Consider the following 20,381-nt stretch of genomic DNA (forward strand, 5'->3'; position numbering starts at 1 on the left):
GACACTGATGAAAGAAATTAAAGATGATACCAACAGATGCAGAGATACACCATGTTCTTGGATTGGAAGAATCAATATTGTGAAAATGACTATATTACCCAAAGCAATCTACAGATTCAATGCAATCCCTATCAAATTACCAATGGCATTTTTTACGGAAATAGAACTAAAAATCTTAAAATTTGTATGGAGACAAAAAAGACCCTGAATAGCCAAAGCAGTCTTGAGGGAAAAAAACGGAGCTGGAGGAATCAGACTCCCTGACTTCAGACTATACTACAAAGCTACACTAATCAAGACAATATGGTACTGGCAACAAACAGAAACATAGATCAATGGAACAAGATAGAAAGCCCAGAGGTAAACCCACGCACCTATGGTCAACTAATCTATGACAAAGGAGGCAAGGATATACAGTGAAGAAAAGACAGTCTCTTCTATAAGTGGAGCTGGGAAAACTGGACAGCTACATGTAAAAGAATGAAATTAGAACACTCCCTAACACCATACACAAAAATAAACTCAAAATGGATTAGAGACCTAAATGTAAGACTGGACACTCTAAAACTCTTAGAGGAAAACATAGGAAGGACACTCTTTGACATAAATCACAGCAAGATCTTTTTTGATCCACCTCCTAGAGTAATGGAAATAAAAACAAAAATAAACAAATGGGACCTAATGAAACTTCAAAGCTTTTGCACAGCAAAGGAAACCATAAACAAGACAAAAAGACAACCCTCAGAATGGGAGAAAATACTTGCAAACGAATCAATGGACAAAGGATTAATCTCCAAAATATATAAACAGCTCATTCAGCTCAATATTAAAAAAACAAACAACCCAATCCAAAAATGGGCAGAAGACCTAAATAGACATTTCTCCAAAGAAGACATACAGATGGCCAAGAAGCACATGAAAAGCTGCTCAACATCACTAATTATTAGAGAAAGGCAAATCAAAACTACAATGAGGTATCACCTCACACCAGTCAGAATGGGCATCATCAGAAAATCTACAAGCAACAAATGCTGGAGAGGGTGTGGAGAAAAGGGAACCCTCTTGCACTGTTGGTGGGAATGTAAATTGATATAGCCACTATGGAGAACAGTATGGAGGTTCCTTAAAAAACTAAAAATAGAATTACCATATGACCCAGCAATCCCACTACTGGGCATATACCCTGAGAAAATCATGATTCAAAAAGACACATGCATCCCAATGTTCATTGCAGCACTATTTACAATAGCCAGGTCATGGAAGCAACCTAAATGCCCATTGACAGACGAATGTATAAAGAAGATGTGGTACATATATACAATGGAATATTACTCAGCCATAAAAAGGAACGAAATTGGGTCATTTTTTGAGACGTGGATGGATCTAGAGACTGTCATACAGAGTGAAGTAAGTCAGAAAGAGAAAAATATCGTATATTAACGCATATATGTGGGACCTAGAAAAATGGTACAGATGAACCGGTTTGCAGGGCAGAAATTGAGACACAGATGTAGAGGACAAATGTATGGACACCAAGGGGGGAAAGCGGCGGGGGGTGGGGGTGGTGGTGTGATGAACTGGGCGATTGGGATTGACATGTATACACTGATGTGTATAAAATTGATGACTAATAAGAACCTGCTGTTTAAAAATATATATATTTATATTATTCAAGTCATCCAATGATGGAATGACCCAGTTGATTGTATGACTGATTTGACCAATAACAGAGTGATCTGAGTAACAAAACAGACAAACAAACAAAAAAAAAAAACAATTGATTTGCTTGGTTTGTTTATGGCTTACGAATAAGAAGTGCTACCTAAGTAACTAGATAGGTAGATGGAGAAATAGATGGTCGGTAGATAGATCATTTCCCCCCAAAACATTAATGAGTGTACTATTTAGGATCTCTATCTTCAAAATTCCAATAAATCTCTTATGGCCCCCCCACACACACCCAACCCAACATATTCTTTTTTTTAATTTACATGTCTTATCTTCTCTCCTAGAGTAAAAGCTCATTGAGAGTTCAAACACTGAATAAATATTTACTATTTAGTCAGTAAATACATCAGGCATTGAAGATATACCTAGGAACCAGTTTCACCAGATGCTTACAGACTAGTGGAGGGAAATGACAAGTAAGCAGATGATTATAATAAGCTTATTATAGATATGATAGATATTGGATGGATAAATAGATGAGAAAGAATGAATGGACACATTTCCCCAATTTGGTAGTTTTAATTTCTAAATCAAGTCCAACCATGGGCTGAACAATCCTGAGGCATCTCCAATTCAGTGGCAGCTGGCAGAGAAGAAAGCAAAATATCAGGCAGGAACTAAAAGCCCTTAATAGGATTTGTCCTGAAAACCTGGCATTTCATAAAGTAACAAAGTAAAAGCATTCTACCCTCTGCTCAAGTGGAGCACAGACAATATCTTTCCAATGCATCATATGAACTATAATGTCTTTGTTGTTCTTTAGCCTTAATTTAATTGTAAAGAAATGTGGTATCACATTTTGTTCCATTAAGAGGAAAATAATCCATGTATTATGCCAGCCAATAAAAACAACTCAATATGAAAAAAAAAAAGAAAAAGAAAAAGAAATTACTACTTGGTCTACACGAGTTATATTGAACTCATGGTGGTTGAATAAAACACCTAGGTCTTTTTATATGACATTGCCAGGTTCTAGTTGCATTTCTGGACTTAAGATTTATATATTTATTCCAGTTAACTTTTTTCATATTCATTTCAGCCTGTAGTTCTAGTGTCTTTTGAACTCCTTTAAGTGCCCTTCTCTAATACAGAAAATACCCTCTCTTTTTAGCATAAGCATACTTTCTATGTCATAGGATGAAAACTGTGAATGAGAAATTCTTAGAAGAGAGGGCTATGACAAACCCTTTAGCTAGTTCTCTTTAAAATGAAATCGTTATTATAATTACTATCTCCTGGGCAGGATTTTCATTAATCTATAAATCTACCTAATAATGGTACATTCACCTAGCTTATGTCTCTGTATCTTATCATAAAAAATGTTATTCACACAGACTTTATAAAATCCTATGTTAAAAAAATGAGATAGCAAACTTCTTCTAGGAAGCACACTTTGTACTGGAAATCTCAAAGATGACAAAAAAGGGTGTGCAAAGAGAACTCTGCAAAAGAAAGGATAAAAACAAGAATAAAGACATGGAAATGTATTATTTCACAAGTAATAGAAAGTTATTCTGAGAATGTTACAGGCCCAGACAGCTAATATAACTGATGTTAGCAGCAGGGTATGAAAGTCACATGTTTGTGATCCATTCCTTTACCTTGTAACTTATGTCCATTCATTTCTATGGACTAAGTTGAAAGATTGAAAGTGATAAAGCATCATGGAAGGAGAAACAGGATCTAAACAATTTAAAATTCTTATTATTACACCCTTCAAACAAACCCAGTACTGGCAAAAATGCTTTTCCTCCAAAATTTATCTATAACCTTTGAAATAAATTTCATGTCAGAAGTTTGCATTTTCTATTTACTTATGTTTCTTGCAGTATTTTGGTCAAGAAAGTGAATGAAGAGAAACAGTATTAACTTTACTCAGTGAGAAAAAATAATCAACTATGAAATACCTGTGGGCATCTGGCAGCACTATAGCAATCTCCAGCTGTGGCAAATGGAACTGCGTTTCCAAATATTGTCTGGGCAAAAAGAAGGTCTGTAGCTAGAAAATAATAAATGAAACTCTTTAGCACTGAGACATTGTATGTTTTCACATCTTCATTGCAAAACACGCAGTCTTCATATTACATTCTTAAATACATTCATATAACTAATCCAAAATTTTAAGCAAAAATGTTACACAATTGTAGTACATAATATAGATCAGGGTCTCAAATTTTTATTTAATATAAAAATGTTCACCTCATAAATTGCCCTAAAATATGACAGGGACATCTGTAACTAATCCAGATGTTTTAAAAACTAAATAAATGCTCTATCATATTTTACATCATAGTGAATATCTAAAATAGATAAAGTGGCATCAAGGAGCAAAATTACAGAGGAAAAAACATTATTTAAAGATAAATTATGATAAAGCAACATATACATGCTTATAGAGAGTATGCATATCAATTCATTCAGAGAATTCAAAAACACGAAGGTAAAAAGTGTGCCATTTTCCTTGATTTCTTATATTACTATTTCATTCTTTCTAATCTTACTTTTGCTAACGTTGTTAGCAAAATTTCTTGACTGGCAACAATGCTGGGGATTCCATATGAAGTATAAGAAAGAAAGAGTCATTGGCTCAAAAATAGGTTGGGAGGAACCCTAAAGGTTAGCTGGTCCAATCACTTATTCATGCTTGAATCATTTAAATAACATCCCAACTAATGCTCATGCAGTCGGTGGCTCTCACCTCTGCTAATGTTGTTTCAAATATCTTTCAGGAGGACTGCAAGATCACTGCATGCCCCCATGATGATGCCAGTCCCCTAGAGGGAATCCCCAAAGGTAGCATTTCTGGAAATATTTATCATATCTCTAAGGGCAGTTTCCAAAGCCAGCAGGCCTTCCGTGGTGTGCCAGAGTCAGCTTGTACCAAATCATGAGAGCCAATTGTGTGTGTCTCTTCCCAACTCCATGCATAATGAGCTCATGTTGGTAGCTTAAAATTGGCCATGGTGGGAATATATACCCCATGGAAACTGGCAAAACCTACAAATCAAGCTTTTTTTCCCTGATTGTTAAGAGCTGGTTGTTAAACATTTATCCACGCACCATTGCTTATGCATGGTACTTAGGGTTAGGCTGGGAAAACTGACACAATTTTCAAATTAGCCTTTGCTACTATCTCCTCCATCATTCCCTGGATAACCCACAGAGAGCTCTCGCTTAACATGTCCAAAGCTAAATGCATTATCTTTTTCTCCAAGCATATTCCCCCTGCTATATTTCTCATCTCATTGAACTATATCAGCATCTACCCAGTTATTTTGGAACTCTTTCTAAATATTCCATGCCACAAATCCCCATATTCCATCTGTTGGAAAATCATAGAGTGTACCTCTTTAATATTTCTCTCAGGCTCTCTATTCTGAACTAAGTCCCTAATTTAGGTCCTTATCACCTTCTATCTGAACTATTATATTAGCTTCCTAAATATCTTCATGGATACAATTTGTTCTCTCTCCAACTGAGCCTGTTCCCTCCCCTGCTTATACTTTTACCCCAAAGGTCCCCATAACTTAAAAGATAAATTCAGTTGTATAGTTTAGTACACGTTGTTCTTCATGATCTGCTTTCTGGGAACTTCTCTAATAAGCTGCTATCCCCCAACCTCCATTCAATTTATGCTTAGACAAAACTGGACTACTCCTTATTCTCTAGCAGAACCAAAATGCTTCACCATTTCATGCTGTGTTCACGATGTCTCCTCCTGAAACTCCTTCTCCTCACTTTGGTTAATTCAAATTTGTCTTCAAGATTCCCTTAAGATAGGTTCTTGAAGGAAGTTGACTTTTATTCAGCAAATATTTCTTTAGAACCTATTGCGTATTGGGCATTATTATAAGTACTGTAAGAGCATAGTAGTGGATGACATAGGGGCCGATGGGACCTGAGTGCTACCAGAGAGAAACAAGTAATAGAGTAGATGCTATCATATATTATAGGTGATCATTGCTATAGAAAAAAATAAAAAATAAAGCAGGAAAAGAATGAGAAGAAAGGGAGTTTAGGAGTGGAGAGGGTCCAGGATGAACTTATTGGGAAGGTGTATTTAAGCAGAGACCGGAAAGAAACTGAGAGGTACACCCGACAGACAATCGTTCTAGGCAGATAGAACAGAAAGTGCAAAGGCCTTAAGAAGGGGTGGAGGGCACGCTTGATGTATTCAAGAAACAGCAAAGGGACAAATGTGTCTTAACCAGATGGTGCAAGGGAGGAGTGTGGAGGGAAGGAGTAGAAAGGTAATGGAGGTGGGAAGGTCTTATTGAGTTTTACTGAACATCGGCAGGATTTTTAATTCTGTTACGAGTTAGATGGGAGATGTTTGGAGAGTTTTGAGCAGAGGTTGGGGTTATTAAAAAGAAATGAGATAATGTATAAGACAAGACATGGCTTATGTTTTAAGGGATCACTCTGGATTCTCTATTGATAAGAGAATCTAGGTCAGGAGTTGGGGGGAAAGGTGAAAAGAAACCTGAGTGCTACCAGAGTAAACAGGAATACCAGTCAGTAAGCATAAGAATCCAGGTGAAAAAATGATATGGACTTGGCCCACGGTGATAGCAAATGAGATAATGTCAAAGTGGGATTTGGCATGTGTCTTAGCTCAAGCTGCCCTAACAAACTATCACAGATTGGGGGGCTTAAACAAAAGAAGTGCAGGTGCAAACACGGTCAAGTTCTGGTGAGAGCCCCCCTTCCTGGTTTGGAGATCGTCTTCTTGCTGTGTCCTCACATGGCAGAGAAAGAGAGTTCTGGTGTCTTTTCCTCTTTTTTTTATAAGGGCATTCATCTTACAATTATGGCCCCACCCTCATGAACTAATCTAGACCTAATTATCTCCCCAGGACCAAACACTATCACATTGGGGATTAGGGCTTCATCATATGAATTATGCAGGACACAATACAGTGCATAGCAACATGTATGTTAAAGATTCACCTGACAGAATTTGATGATGGATGGCATGTAGGTGTGAGATAAAGGGAGGAGTTAAAGACATTGCTATGTTTTAGCAAGAGTAACTAGAAGTTGATAGTTGTCATTTACTGAAATGGTAAAAATTCGGGTAGAAGGACTGGTTCCTTTGTAGAGATGTGAATGGACCTAGAATCTGTCATACAGAGTGAAGTAAGTCAGAAAGAGAAAAACAAATATCATATATTAACACATATATGTAGAATCTAGAAAAAGGGTACAGATGAACCTATTTCCAGGGCAGGAATAGAGACGCAGACGTAGAGAATGAACATGTGGATGCAGTGGGGGAAGGGGAGGGTGGGACAAATTGTGGGATTAGGAATGACATATATACACTACCATGTGTAAAATAGATAGCTAGTGGGAACCTGCTGTATAGCACAGGAAGCTCAGCTCAGTGCTCTGTGGTGACCTAGATGGGTGGAATGGGGGGGTGGGAGGGAGGTCCAAGAGGGAGGGGATATATGTATACATATCGCTGACTCACTTCATTATACGGCAGAAACTAACACAACATTGCAAAACAATTATACTCCAATAAAAAAAAAAGGAAAGTTTAGTCTTGGATACATTGTCAGATGCATATTAGACATTCATGTGGATATGCGGAGTAGGGAGTTGAATCTTGGAATTCAGGGCAGCAGTCTGAATTAGAGAATACATTTGGGACTGTCATTTAATAGATGGTATTTGAAATCTATAAGTTGAAAGAGATCCTTAAGGGAATGACTGAGTCCTGAAGTTCTTCAATACTCAGTGTTGTATAAGATGAAGAGTAACTAGCCAAGTTGAAAAACAGTGAGAAAGACGGGAGAAAGAGTGACCAAGAGAGGAGCCAAATGATGAGAGTGAGAAGTCCTGGAAACCAAAGACTGCTGATGGATCAAGTGAAATGAAAATCAAGAATTTGTCATTGGCGTTAAAGAAATGGAAGAAGAATTGGTGATGTAAGAGAAAAAAGGAAAGTTTGCTGAAATAATGTTCCTGAGTTGGTACAAAGCAAGGAGCTCAGAGCACAAGTAGAAGGGGTTGCCTCAGATGGCAGCAGAAATAGTTCATCCACAGTGACCAGGAGAGAAGGCAAAGTCTATAGGTCAAGGTTTAGGTAGGTTAGATGGGGCGGTGGTAGTTTGTGGAAATTCCCTTCTGGTTGTTTTTATTTTCTCGGTGAGCTAGGAAGCAAGATCATCAGCAATGAGTGACTGGAGTGGAGGTATTAGAAAATTTAGAAGTTTGAAGCCAGAGGAGAAGCTGTGAGTCAGACATTGAGAAGAGTTGGGGAGGCATGGACCAGGGTCCGTGCAAGCTCAGGAGTCATGCATTTAAAGTAAGATCAGTCAGGAGGGCTGTGTATTACTTGCCACATGCAAGATTCATGGTGCAAGTGCAGAGTAGGTGAAAGGCTTAATTTAATCAAGACTGGGGTTTTGGCACACAAGTATGAGGAAGGAAAAGAGAGAGCAAGTGGAAAATGTATACATTTAACATTGTATCTTCAGTGCCCACTCCAATGCCTGGCAAAATGGCAGGTTTGATAAATTAATGAAAGATAAAAGCTTACTAAACAGCAAATAAGTTCCCAAATGCCCATTATGCACTCAGCAATGCTGACACAACATATATTATTAAATAATAACCATTGTTTATAGAACACCTACTACTTGCAAGGCATTTACTAGATATGTTACAAGTATTATCTCTTAATCCTAACCAAAAAAAAAAAAAAAGAAAAGAAAGCAGAAAAAAAGAAAGAAAAAAACCTGAGAGGCATCTTATTCTAGAGATGAGGGAATTTAGGCTTGAAGAGAGAGATGCCCAAGGTCACATGACTGGTAATTGGATGCAGAGAATTTACACCCAGCAATCTAACTCCAGAGTCTATGATCATAACCAAAGCAGTATAATACTTCCCCACTGCAGTAATTGTGGGTGTTCAGTAAATGGTAGCCACTATTACTGACAATAATAGTTTACCATCATATGACTGATTTAGAGATTATGTATTCATGCATTCACTTTCTCAACAAACATTGTTTTGTTTCTTTTTGTGGTTTAGGTACTGTGCTAGGCACTGGTGATTCAATTGTGATTTAGAGTTTCTGCTTCTGAAATGAGCTTCTTTGCCTTTTCATGTCACTATGTAATTTTCAGGAGGGCAGACTGCCTGATGCTCAGTGTATGTTAGGTTTCATAAAGTATATGTACTTTAACTTGACTGTACTATAAATTACTTCCTAGAAAGGCAGCAGGTCCATAATCTGGGATCTGTGAGTGGGACTTTATCTCCCTACAATGCCAGTTACTAACTGTATGAATTGGGCCAATCACTTAATTCTATAAGTGCATCTTAATTTCATCACTTGCAACAATGTGATGAAATTTTGCCTTATCTAGTATAGGGTTGTTAAAAAGATCAAATGAGATACAGTGTAAGAAAATACTAGACAAACTGTCACCTGAAACTAATGTTAATTATTACTTTAAGCCCTTGCAAAAAAGCTTATACAACTACATTGAGGATATTAACTTCCTTATTTTTAATGTAATTGAGGATTTTAAGGTAGAGGGTTATATCTTGGAAGGGCAGTATCTTTACTATGACAGTATCCTTACTGTCTTTACTAATGACAGTGTCATTACCACTACATTTTTATTAAGGGTTCCCATGGTCCGTGTCATTGCACTGGAACTATGTAGCTAATAACATTTTTTAAAAAATTCTAAGTAATTATTGTACAATGCTAGGCCCTTCTCTATACCCTAGCTACCACATATACCATATAGTATATTGTTAGACTTGCATTAGCAAACAGATACTTTTCATTTTACAAATAGAGATTCAGCACTTACTTTTAATTTGCATGGAATTAAGATCAATTCTTATTTTGCTGAAAACAGTGTGTCCAGCGGCCAAGTAGTCATTTTTACACTCACAGTCTTGCCTCCTGCTTCCATTAAAAGGACATTCATATGGATTTTGCAGTCTGTAACAACATTAAAATATTTTAGTATTAGATACCGTTATTAGACCATAATGCAGATAAATGGTAAACTTTGCAAGTGGGAAGGTAAAAGACACACTCTTCAATATTTTAACAAGTTAAATGTGAAAGAAGTAAAAATCACTCAACAACTTAAATGTCAAAGAAATAAAAAATGATCAATGGGAAATTCAAGACCAGTTTGTGGAAAAATAATTCAGCTGTAGTTCTCCTAGCTTTTGTTACTGGAATTAATTTGATTTCTATGAAAATACACACAGGTCTTAAATTCTTCCCTCCCCTGTTGTCTCACTGCTCACCCATAGTATCCTTCTTAGTCAGTCTCTCTGTGAGTACATGTTAATGCCCAAATCTTTTTTATTGAACAGGCATGGACAGCATCTGGCTTAGGTCCTAATATGTCCACGTGTTCCTAAATTACTTGTCCCACTGGGAGCTATTCAAGTACCACTCTGAACCCTGGAACTTCTAATTCTCTTGAAGGACCATAAAAATGCACAGATAAGGCAAAACACAGCATATACCTAAAGCCATACACTTCAGAAAAGTTGTCTTCTTCACCTTTGACCAATGATATATATTCCTTGGGGTTCTGCAAGTGCATGCCAGCACAATAGATCTAAAGAGGAAATGCAAAGATCTAGAAAAGCTTTTTTCAAAGTCAACAGTCAATGTTAAAATCAAATAGGAACTGTCTTCATAATACCTTTATTATTCTTCCTTTAATGTTAAGGTAATAGTCACCATCCTTGGTAATGTTGTTTTTCACTTGGATTTCTTTACAGCTGGTAAATATTTTACCTTCAAGGACAAGTGAGTACAACTTATCAACAATGAACAAATTACAGACACAACATGAATTTAATTCATTTACACCAATATTGTTATAGTCTGAAAAAAAACAGACCTTTCATTTTGTGGAGTGAATGACTACTCTAAATATTTATTTTCAGATTTTAATTAAAACTTCTTAGGAATGCTTAGGTTCTAGATTTTTGAAGTCTAGTACTTACAGTCATGGACATAACATTTCTTTTGAGCATCTGGTTTTAAACTCTTTAAACATAAGTCACTGGACCAACCATTGTCAGTTAGGCATTCCACTCTTCTCTCCATTATCCCAACTCCACAAGTCACAGAGCACTGTGAACAGAGTAAAATTTGAAGGTAAAGTATATAATGGATAATAAGGCCAGTAAATACATATCTCCTCTTTTCAAACTAGGTCCTTTTGGAACAAACTGATGATCAATAATGGCTAGAATTACTGCAGACACAAAAATATCCTGGAGGCTAGAGAGTCACAGGTGGGGCTAATCCTTAAGAAACTGAATCTATTCTTTCTCAGTTACTGGCTTCTTTCCATTTATTTTGTAAAGTTAGCTCAGCAGTATATTGTAAATACTTGATAAATATTAATTAATGACAGTTATTCAGACTACTGAGTTTTTACTCATTACTGTATGCTAAGTTTGCAAAGCAATATTTACTTGCTTTCTATCAATTAAATTGGAAATGGAATATGGTGCAAATAACCTGTATTACTCATACATTAGATTTATTTACTTTTTCACTTAACTAATAAGTATTGCTTAAGCATCTATTCAAAATGCAAGCCACTGTGCCAGGCTCTCTGAGGAACAGAAACGAGTATTAGTTATGGTCTCTGCTTAAGGCAGGTTATAGCAAACATAGAAAAAGAGATGATAACTGATAAATAAAGTGACAGACAATAGGGGTATGAGACAACTCTGATATCTAGTTAGACGTGCAGAATACTAGGCATCCCACAACTAGAAAGTCTCATTCAGAATATTTTAAATACATAATTATATACTGACCTTGCTCCATTTTCCAACTTTCCAAGTGGCCATATGCAAACAGGTTCTAAAATTGCATTTGTAAACCTGAGGGGAAGGCAGCACAGGGCATTCTTGATAGTCTATAGGCCACAGCTCATGAAGCTTGTATTTCTCAGTAGATCGGATCCCAATGCAATATGTAATCCTTTGTTGGTAACTAAATCCACAGTTACCTGCACACTGAAAAATACAATGTTATGAAGGGAGAAGAAGATGCCCTTAAACTTAACCTGGGTTAAGCACCACTACTTTCCAGGTGCTTAATATATACTATGTTATGGTATCCCCACAACAATCCTATTTATTAGCCTCATTTACAGATGGGTAAACAAAGTTCAGAGGTATTAGGCAACTTTCGCAGAGTTGTACCAGTATGGAAAGGATCCAGATTCAGGATAGATTGTCTATTTGTAGTGCCTATGTTTTTTCTGTTTGTTCATTGGTTTGTTTTCTTGGTCACACTACAAAGAATAGCTTAACTGAATGAAAATTTATCTCCTGATAAGCACAGCTTTAGAGAAATGAAACATATCAAGGGTTCTTACCTGAAATAAAGGACATTTATTAGTCTTAATGTACTTGTAACTCTATATAAGTTTAGCATATATTTATCTCTATACATACAATGTGATGTGTACTACCATTTGACTAGAATAGGTAAGTGATTTAGATATAAATTAACGATCCAGAGAAAAAAAATGGCAAATAGATTTCTGACTTCAGCAAAAAGGAGTGACAAGGAATAGAGTTACCATCTGACCTAAAACAACAAAAACACCTGAACAAAATATGTATTGATAAAACAATGGTTCTTAAGACACTGGACATTAGGCAATAAAGGACAGTGATCCCTGGGAGATGGAAACAAACAAAGTGACCCTATAATTGCTCCAGCTTAATGTTTTGAGAGAGTTTCCAGGTTTTGAAACAAGGAAAGGGATCTCAAGGGGACAGCAGAGTTCTGACCAGTGCCAACATGTGAGAACACCAACTGAGGCCAACGGATGAACCGATTAAAAGACATATGGGGACGTCCCTGGTGGTCCAGTAGGTAAGACTCCGTGCTCTCATGCAGGGGGCCTGGGTTCGATCCCTGGTCGGGGAACTAGATCTCACATGCATGCTACAACTGAAAGTCCACATGCCGCAACTAAGAAGTCCGCATGCCACTACTGAAAGATCCCATATGCTACAACTAAAGATCCCGCATGCCACAACAAAGATATCATGTGCCTCAACTAAGACCTGGTGCAACATAAATAAATAAATAAATAAATATTTTTAAATAAATAAATGACATATGAATCACTGTATCTGGCACACACACAGGACAAAATATAGTGTCTGTTCCCTTCATTCAGACTGGAAAACCTTGTATACATGCAGCAATAGATAGAGTACTCAAAAGGTACTCTTGCCACAGTAGAGAGGAATAGCTAACCCTAGACTAAACAATGCACTGGTCTCCCATAAAAAAATCTTAAGAGCAAGACAAGATCACACTTCTTACCGACAAAATAACTGCATTCTGGACAAAGCTCAAAATATACATCTAGGAATAAAAACTATCCAGTAGCCAACAAAGTAAAATTCATAATGCCTGGCATGCAATAAAAAATTAACTGGCATGCAAAGAGGCAGGAAAATATAACCTATGATGAGGAGAAATATCTATCTATCAAAGCAGACCCCAAGGGGTGAGTGACATCGGTGAAAACAGTAGAGCAAGGACATCTGAAAATGTTCTCTTCTATAAAGGCAATGAGAAAACTGACAAAACTTGTGAAAATCAACTTTTTCAGAGCTCTGTAAATTAACCAAAGGCTTGCAGCAATCCAGGAAGCATTTATTAAAGAAATAAGGCTAAATCTCAGTAAGAAGAGTGAGCTTTGTGTGTTTTAGTTTGCCCTATTCCCATTCTCCCTCTTCAGCTCTATAGGGGGCTTGAAAATCAATAGCCCTGTAAACATAGTGAAAAACAAAAGTGTGGAAGCCACCAGAAGGATTGGACATCTGTCTAAGCCTCATTTCCAGAGAACTGTCATTATTTGAACTGTTTTGTGGTTTTCTGAAAGACCTCACTTGCAATTCTCTATTTGACTTTACCCAGCGCTTGCCCAGTGCTAAAAGCCTTCTCCTTGGAGGCATTTTTGAACACAATTAAAGGCTACTGTTTAACTTTGCAGCTTCCAGAGGAAGTGGATAACAGTCAGGCAAGCAATGGGCTACCAAAAAAAGCTTAAAAGGAAAAGCTGGGAAAGGAGATGTCCACAGGGGCTTTAAAAGCTCCAACAGAGCCATAGATAACTAGAAGGCCATGGACATACATAAGGTTGTGCACATGTCTAGGGCTGTGTGCAAGCTTAGGAAATATCTGAGAAGTACCAACACTCTCATTTCTGGCTGATGTCAAGGCTCTACTCAAGCAGGAAGTTAAGGTTAAGGAAGAGTTGTCAACTGCCTCATCTAGTGTTGAAGAGCCCACACATGCCAACAGAGCCCCTTGGCAAAGACTGGAGATTACTGGTTCCAAGTATCTCAGGAAATCACTATCCAGTCATTAGTTGAAAACTAATCAAATAGAGACTTTAGTGACCACATGAGACAAAGAATACAGACTTTACAGTTAGTTCAGAAAAGTCACTGACCAAACAAACAACAACAAACAGCAGTAACAACAAACTCTGGGAAGACGGGAGAACCTGTGTAGAAATCTGTGTGTAGAAATCTGTGTAGACCTATAACAAGTAAAGAGATTGAATTAATTAACAAAAACTTCACACAAATAAAAACCCAGGACCAGAGCCTTCATTGGTGAATTCCCCCAAAAGTTTAAAGAAGAATTAGCACCCTCCCCCTCCAAAACACTTCCAAAAGATAGAATAGAAAAGAACACTTCCTAATTTGTCATATGAGGCCAGTATTTCCCTCATACCAAAACTAGGCAGACATAACAAGGAACGAAAACTACAGACCAATATCTCTTATGAATATAGATGCAAAAATCCTCAACAAAACACTAGCAAAACAATCCCAGAAGCATCTAAAAAGGATCATACACCATGACAAAGTAAGATGTATCCCAGGAATGTAACATTGTTTCAACATGTGAAATCAATCAATGGAATACATCATACAAATAGACTCATAAAGACCACATGAGCATCTCAATAGATGCAAAAAAAGCATTTGACAAATTCTAACACATTTTCATGATACAAACACCAAGCAAACTAAGAATAGGAGGTTATGATAAAGAGAATCTACAAAAAAATCCATAGCTAACCTATTCAATTATGAAAATTGAAAGTTTTCCTCTAAAGAGAAGGATATCTGTTTTTACCACTTCTACTCAACATTGTTTTGGTGTTTCTAGCCAGGGAAACTAGGCAAGAAAAAGAAATAAAAGGCACCCAGATTTAAAGGAAGAAATAAAACTACCTGGATTTGCAAATGATATACTTCTGTATATAGAAAACGCTAAGTAATCCACATAAAAAAAGAACTGGGCTCAATAAATGTGTTTAACATACAAAAATCAATTCTATCTCTACACATTATGAATGGACAAGCAGAAAATGAAATTAAGAGTATAATTCCATTTTCAGGAGCATAAAAAATTAATAAAATTTTTAGGAACAAAATTAACCAAAAAAGTGTAAGATTTGTACAATGAAAACTATAAACTATAAAGCATCCTTGAAAGAAATTAATAAGACCTAAATAAATGGAAAGACATGTCAATTCATGGATTGCAAGACACTATTAAGATGGCAACATTCCCCAAACTGATCAAGATTCAATGTAATCTCTAACAAAACCCTAGCTGGAGTTAACACAGAATATGACAAGTTGATCCTAAAATTTATATAGGAATGTAAGGGACACAGCATAAGCAAATAATCTTGAAAAGGAAAAACAAAATCGGTTCTCTCACACTTCCTGATTTCAAAACTTACTATAAAACTACCTTACTATAAGACCAAGACTATGTGGTACCGATATAAGGATAGGCACATAGATCAGGGAACTGAATTCAGAGTTCAAAAATAACTCTTCAGTAATAGATAATTCAATGAGGAAAGAACAGTTTTTTCCAAAAATTGTGTTGGAACATCTGGATAGCCACATGCAAAAGGATAAAGTTGGACCCTTCACATCATATACAAAAACTAATACAAAGTGGATTACAGACCTAAATGTATCAGCTAAAATTATAAAGTTCTTAGAACAAAATATAAGTGTGAAACTTTGTAACCTTGGATGGGCAATAATTTCTTAGAAATGATACCTAAAGTACAAGTGAACAAAAAAAATAAATTTGACCTCATCAAAATTAAATACATCTGTGCACAAAAGACACTATCAAGAAAGTGAAAATGCAAAAGAAAAAGTTACAACTGACACTACAGAAATACAAGGATCATAAAAGATTACTGCAAACAATTAGATAACTACGCCAACTAATTAGATAACCTAGAAGACATGGATAAATTTCTAGATATGTTCAATCTCCCAAGACTGAACCAGGAAGAAATAGAAGATATGAACAGCCCAATCACATGCACTGAAATTGAAACTGTGATTTAAAAACTCCCAACAAACAAAAGTCCAGGACCTGATGGCTTTACAGGCGAGTTCTGTCAAAAATTTAGAGAAAAGTTAACACCTATCGTTCTCAAAATATTCCAAAAAATTGCCAATGAAGGAACACTTCCAAATTCATTCTACAAGGCCAGCATTACCCTGATACCAAAACTAGACAAAGATATCACACACACACACACACACAAACACACACACACACAAATACAGGTCAATATCACTGATGAACATAGATGCAAAAATCCTCAACAAAATATTAGCAAACCAAATTTAAGTGGGATTTAGTCCAGGGATGCAAGGATGGTTCAATATCCACAAATCAATCAACATGATATACCACATTAAGAAAATGAAGGATAAAAATCATATGATTATTTCAATTGTACAGGGAACATACCTCAATATAATAAAGGTTATATATGACAAACCCACAGCTAACATCACACTCAGTGATGACAAGTTGAAAGCTTTTCCTCTAAGCCTTCCTCTAAGATCAAGAACAAGTCAAAGATCCCACTCTCACCACTTTTATTCACCATAGTTTTGGAAGTTCTAGCTACAGCAGTCAGACAAGAAAAAGAGATAAAAGACATTCAAATTGGAAAGGAAGAAGCAAAACTGTAACCATTTGCAGATTACAGGATATTATATATAGAAAACCCTAAAGACTCCACCAAAAAACTATTGAAACTAACGAATGAATTCACTAAAGTTGTAGGATACAAAATCAATACACAGAAATCTGTTGCATTTCTATACACTAACAACAAACTATCAGAAAGAAAAATGTTAAAAAACATTCCATTTACAATTGCATCAAAAGGAATAAAATACCTAGGAATAAATTTAACCAAGGAGGTGAAAGACCTGTACTCTGCAAACTATAAGACATTGATGAAAGAATTGAAGATGACACAAGTAAATGGAAAGATACATCATGCTCATGGATTGGAAGAATTAATATTGTTAAAATGTCTACACTACCCAAAGCAATCTATAGATTTAATGCAACCTATCAAAATACCAGTGGCATTTTTCACAGAACTAGAACAAAGAATCCAAAAATTTGAATGGAACCACAAAAGGCCTTGAATAGCCAAAGCAATCTTAAGAAAACAAACAAACAAAAAAAGCCTCCAAAAAACCCAAAGCTGGAGTTACCATGCTCTTGGATTTCAAACTGTATTATAAATCTATAGTAATCAAAACTGTATGATACTGGCACAAAAACAGACACATAGCTGAATGGTACAGAACAGAGATCCCAGAAATAAACCCACGCTTATATGGTCAATTAATCTACAACACAAAGCTAGGAATATACAATGGGGAAAAGAGAGTCTCATTGCTAAATGGCATTCGGAAAACTCGACAGCTACGTGCTAAAGAATAAAACTGGATGATTTCCTTACACCATACACAAAAATAAACTCAAAATGGCTAAAGATTTAAATGTAAGATCTGAAACCCTAAAACTCCTGGAAGAAAACATAAGTAATATGCTCTTTCACACCAATCTTAGCAGTATTTTCTAGTATACATCTCCTCAGGCAAGGGCAACAAAAGCGAAAACAAACAAATGGGACCACATCACAATAAAAACCTTTGGCACAGCAAAGGAAACTATCAAAAAAGTGAAAAGACAGCCTACTGAATGGGACAATATATTTGCAATGATATATCGGATAAGGGGTTAATATCCAAAATATATAAAGAACTCACACATCTGAATATCAAAAAAAAAGCAAACAATTCAGTTTAAAAATGGGCAGAGGATCTGAATAGATATTTTTCCGAGGAAGACATACAGATGGCCAACAGACACATGTAAAAATGCTCAACATTACTAATCATCAAGGAATTTCAAATAAAAACTGTGATATCACCTCATACCTGTCAGAATGGCTATAATCAAAAAGACAATAAACAAACAAGTGCTGGCAAGGATATGGAGAAAAGGGAACCCTCCTGCACTGCTGGTGGGTGTATAAATTGGTACAGCCACTATGGAAAATATTATAGCATTTCCTCAAAAAATTGTGAATGGGAATTACCATATGATCCAGCAAAATTCCACTTCTGGATATTTTCCTGAAGAAAACAAAAACACTAACTCAAAAAGATATATGCACGCCAATATTTATTGCAGCATTGATTACAACATTCAAGATATGGAAGCAACCTAAGTTTCCATAAATAGATGAATAAAGAAGCGATAGATAGATGATTGATTGATAGATGATAGATTAGATAGATAGATAGATAGATAGATGATAGATATAGATAGACAGATAGATAGATAGATAGATAGATGGATGATAGACAGAGATAGATATATGCTGTACCCCTTAAACTTATACAGGGCTGCGCGTCAATTATATCTCAATAAAACCAGAAGAGAAAATTTTTTTAAAGCAGCCAACTATGCAGGGACAGATGCCAAACCTTTCCTGGTAGTAGGTTTCAAAGTTGTCACCGCTTCAGAACTGCACCAGAGTTTAACATACATGTCGCTATTACTGTATTTGCACCATCCAACTGCCAGCAATTTTATCCCTTAGATTGATATGCACACCATCATCTGCTCCCATGTTCAAATTTAGACCCAGTTTCAACTGGGTCAAATTTGAAACTCAGTTGTGTTTTCCAGGAGGGAAAATTCTCAACTTCCTTCCTTTGCCTTACCTGTGATGAGTCTCCCGTTACCACAATATACTTGCAGGGAGGGTTTCTGCACTTTCTGATTGCAAGAGGTCTGGTTGAAGGATCGCAGAAACTTTCATTCACTTGCATGTTTTGTGCACCCACGCACTTCACTTGCCGATGTGTCTCTCTTTTCTTACATGACGTTGAACACTAGAAATACAATGACGAAATGAAGAGCACATTCTTTCACTGAACGGCTGTCAAAGTTTACTTGACAATACTCACATCCAGCCACTCTCCCGCCACCCAATGGTACTGTATGCAGTCCTGACGCCAACATTGTCTCTGAAAAGAAGGCCGCGTGGACTGATCACACTTTTCTTCCACCACCCGACCAACGCCTCGCAGTCTGCAGTACACATCCCTTTGCTGAACTCCAGAGCCACAGGTCACAGAGCACTACGAAGAAGCCCAAACGATTGGAATAATTAACTAACAAATATCAGATTATGTAAAAATCGCGAAGTAGAGCAAAATTATACCATGCATTAGATAGAAAATACACGCAAGAAGTATTTTTAACATTGCCTGGTCTGGAGCGCCTATACAAGTATACAAATAGTTGTTCTTTATTTTGCAATACCTATTCAAGTCTTGTAGAAACTATGACCAGATACTCCATCCGAATTGATAGCTCTCTCTTCTGATTTAAACATACTTAATATCTATAAAATTTACCACACAAACTGTTCTACTACTACATTGCTTTTGAACATTATTTAAATATTGAAATTACGCTGTATGCATAATCTCCCTCAAAGCAACAATAATTTCCAAGTTTGGGTTCTATCCATCTTTATACCTGCCGTCTCTACTACAGCTTGGGGATCCAAACATTTGCTGATTTGTTGACTCGTGATTATATTTCAGTGGAGAGGTGTTTTGGGAAACTGATCGTGTAAGCTTACAGTTTACTTAGACAACCTTGTCTTAGCCTCTCCTCTCACTTGTCTTATCTGTACAAAGAAGATTTTGTGTTATTTGTAAAGTTTCACAGAACATGTCCCACACATTTATTCCTCGCAACAGCTCTACAAAGGAGGCACCAGGGCTAAGGGCCCAGGACTTAGCTAAGAGATGCTAAGTCATTTGCCTGAGCTGCTACGCGAAGTCAGTGGCGAAGCAGGTTTAAGTCCGCTTCTTTCTGACTGCAGCCTTTGAGCTCTCCCCGTGCTGCCTCCACGGGATGGAGAAGGACTTGGCAACTTCTCAGGGCTTTCTCAACACCGCAAGGCCAAACCATAAAACAGCAGGGCCTGACCACAACCAAGAGCTGGGATGCCAACATTAATAAAGTGGGGAGAACATCTAAGGGTATTTATTTAATTTGTGAGCTTGGTTTTTATACTCTTTGTTATTCCAGAAGGGATTGGAGGTCACATTGAGTGTTACATGGGGCCTCATGGCTGTTCGCAACTGTGACAGTGTACGGGTAAAAATTCAGGTTTTTCATTAAGGTCTCTATTTCTGCAGGATTCACAGAGTCAGT

At 36.7% G+C, this 20,381-nt stretch overlaps 1 protein-coding gene across 7 annotated transcripts in view; it reads right to left on the bottom strand.

The window, feature by feature from the left end:
* ADAMTS20 (ADAM metallopeptidase with thrombospondin type 1 motif 20) overlaps nucleotides 1-20,381 on the bottom strand; it is a 297,000-nt gene that overhangs the window by 19,451 nt on the left and 257,168 nt on the right. For 6 of the 7 annotated variants that reach the window (XM_059935677.1, XM_059935681.1, XM_059935680.1 and 3 more), the window contains 8 exons: nucleotides 19,118-19,291; nucleotides 18,872-19,042; nucleotides 11,561-11,761; nucleotides 10,733-10,862; nucleotides 10,426-10,520; nucleotides 10,244-10,338; nucleotides 9,568-9,701; nucleotides 3,636-3,727 (listed from right to left, as the gene is read on the bottom strand). In XM_059935677.1, the coding sequence (XP_059791660.1) occupies nucleotides 3,636-3,727; nucleotides 9,568-9,701; nucleotides 10,244-10,338; nucleotides 10,426-10,520; nucleotides 10,733-10,862; nucleotides 11,561-11,761; nucleotides 18,872-19,042; nucleotides 19,118-19,291 (1,092 nt within the window). The remainder of the gene's footprint in view (nucleotides 1-3,635; nucleotides 3,728-9,567; nucleotides 9,702-10,243; nucleotides 10,339-10,425; nucleotides 10,521-10,732; nucleotides 10,863-11,560; nucleotides 11,762-18,871; nucleotides 19,043-19,117; nucleotides 19,292-20,381) is intronic. The other variant, XM_059935678.1, reaches the window with a different exon arrangement.

Source organism: Balaenoptera ricei, chromosome 10 (assembly GCF_028023285.1).
Source record: "Balaenoptera ricei isolate mBalRic1 chromosome 10, mBalRic1.hap2, whole genome shotgun sequence".
Taxonomy (NCBI): Eukaryota; Metazoa; Chordata; class Mammalia; order Artiodactyla; family Balaenopteridae; genus Balaenoptera; species Balaenoptera ricei.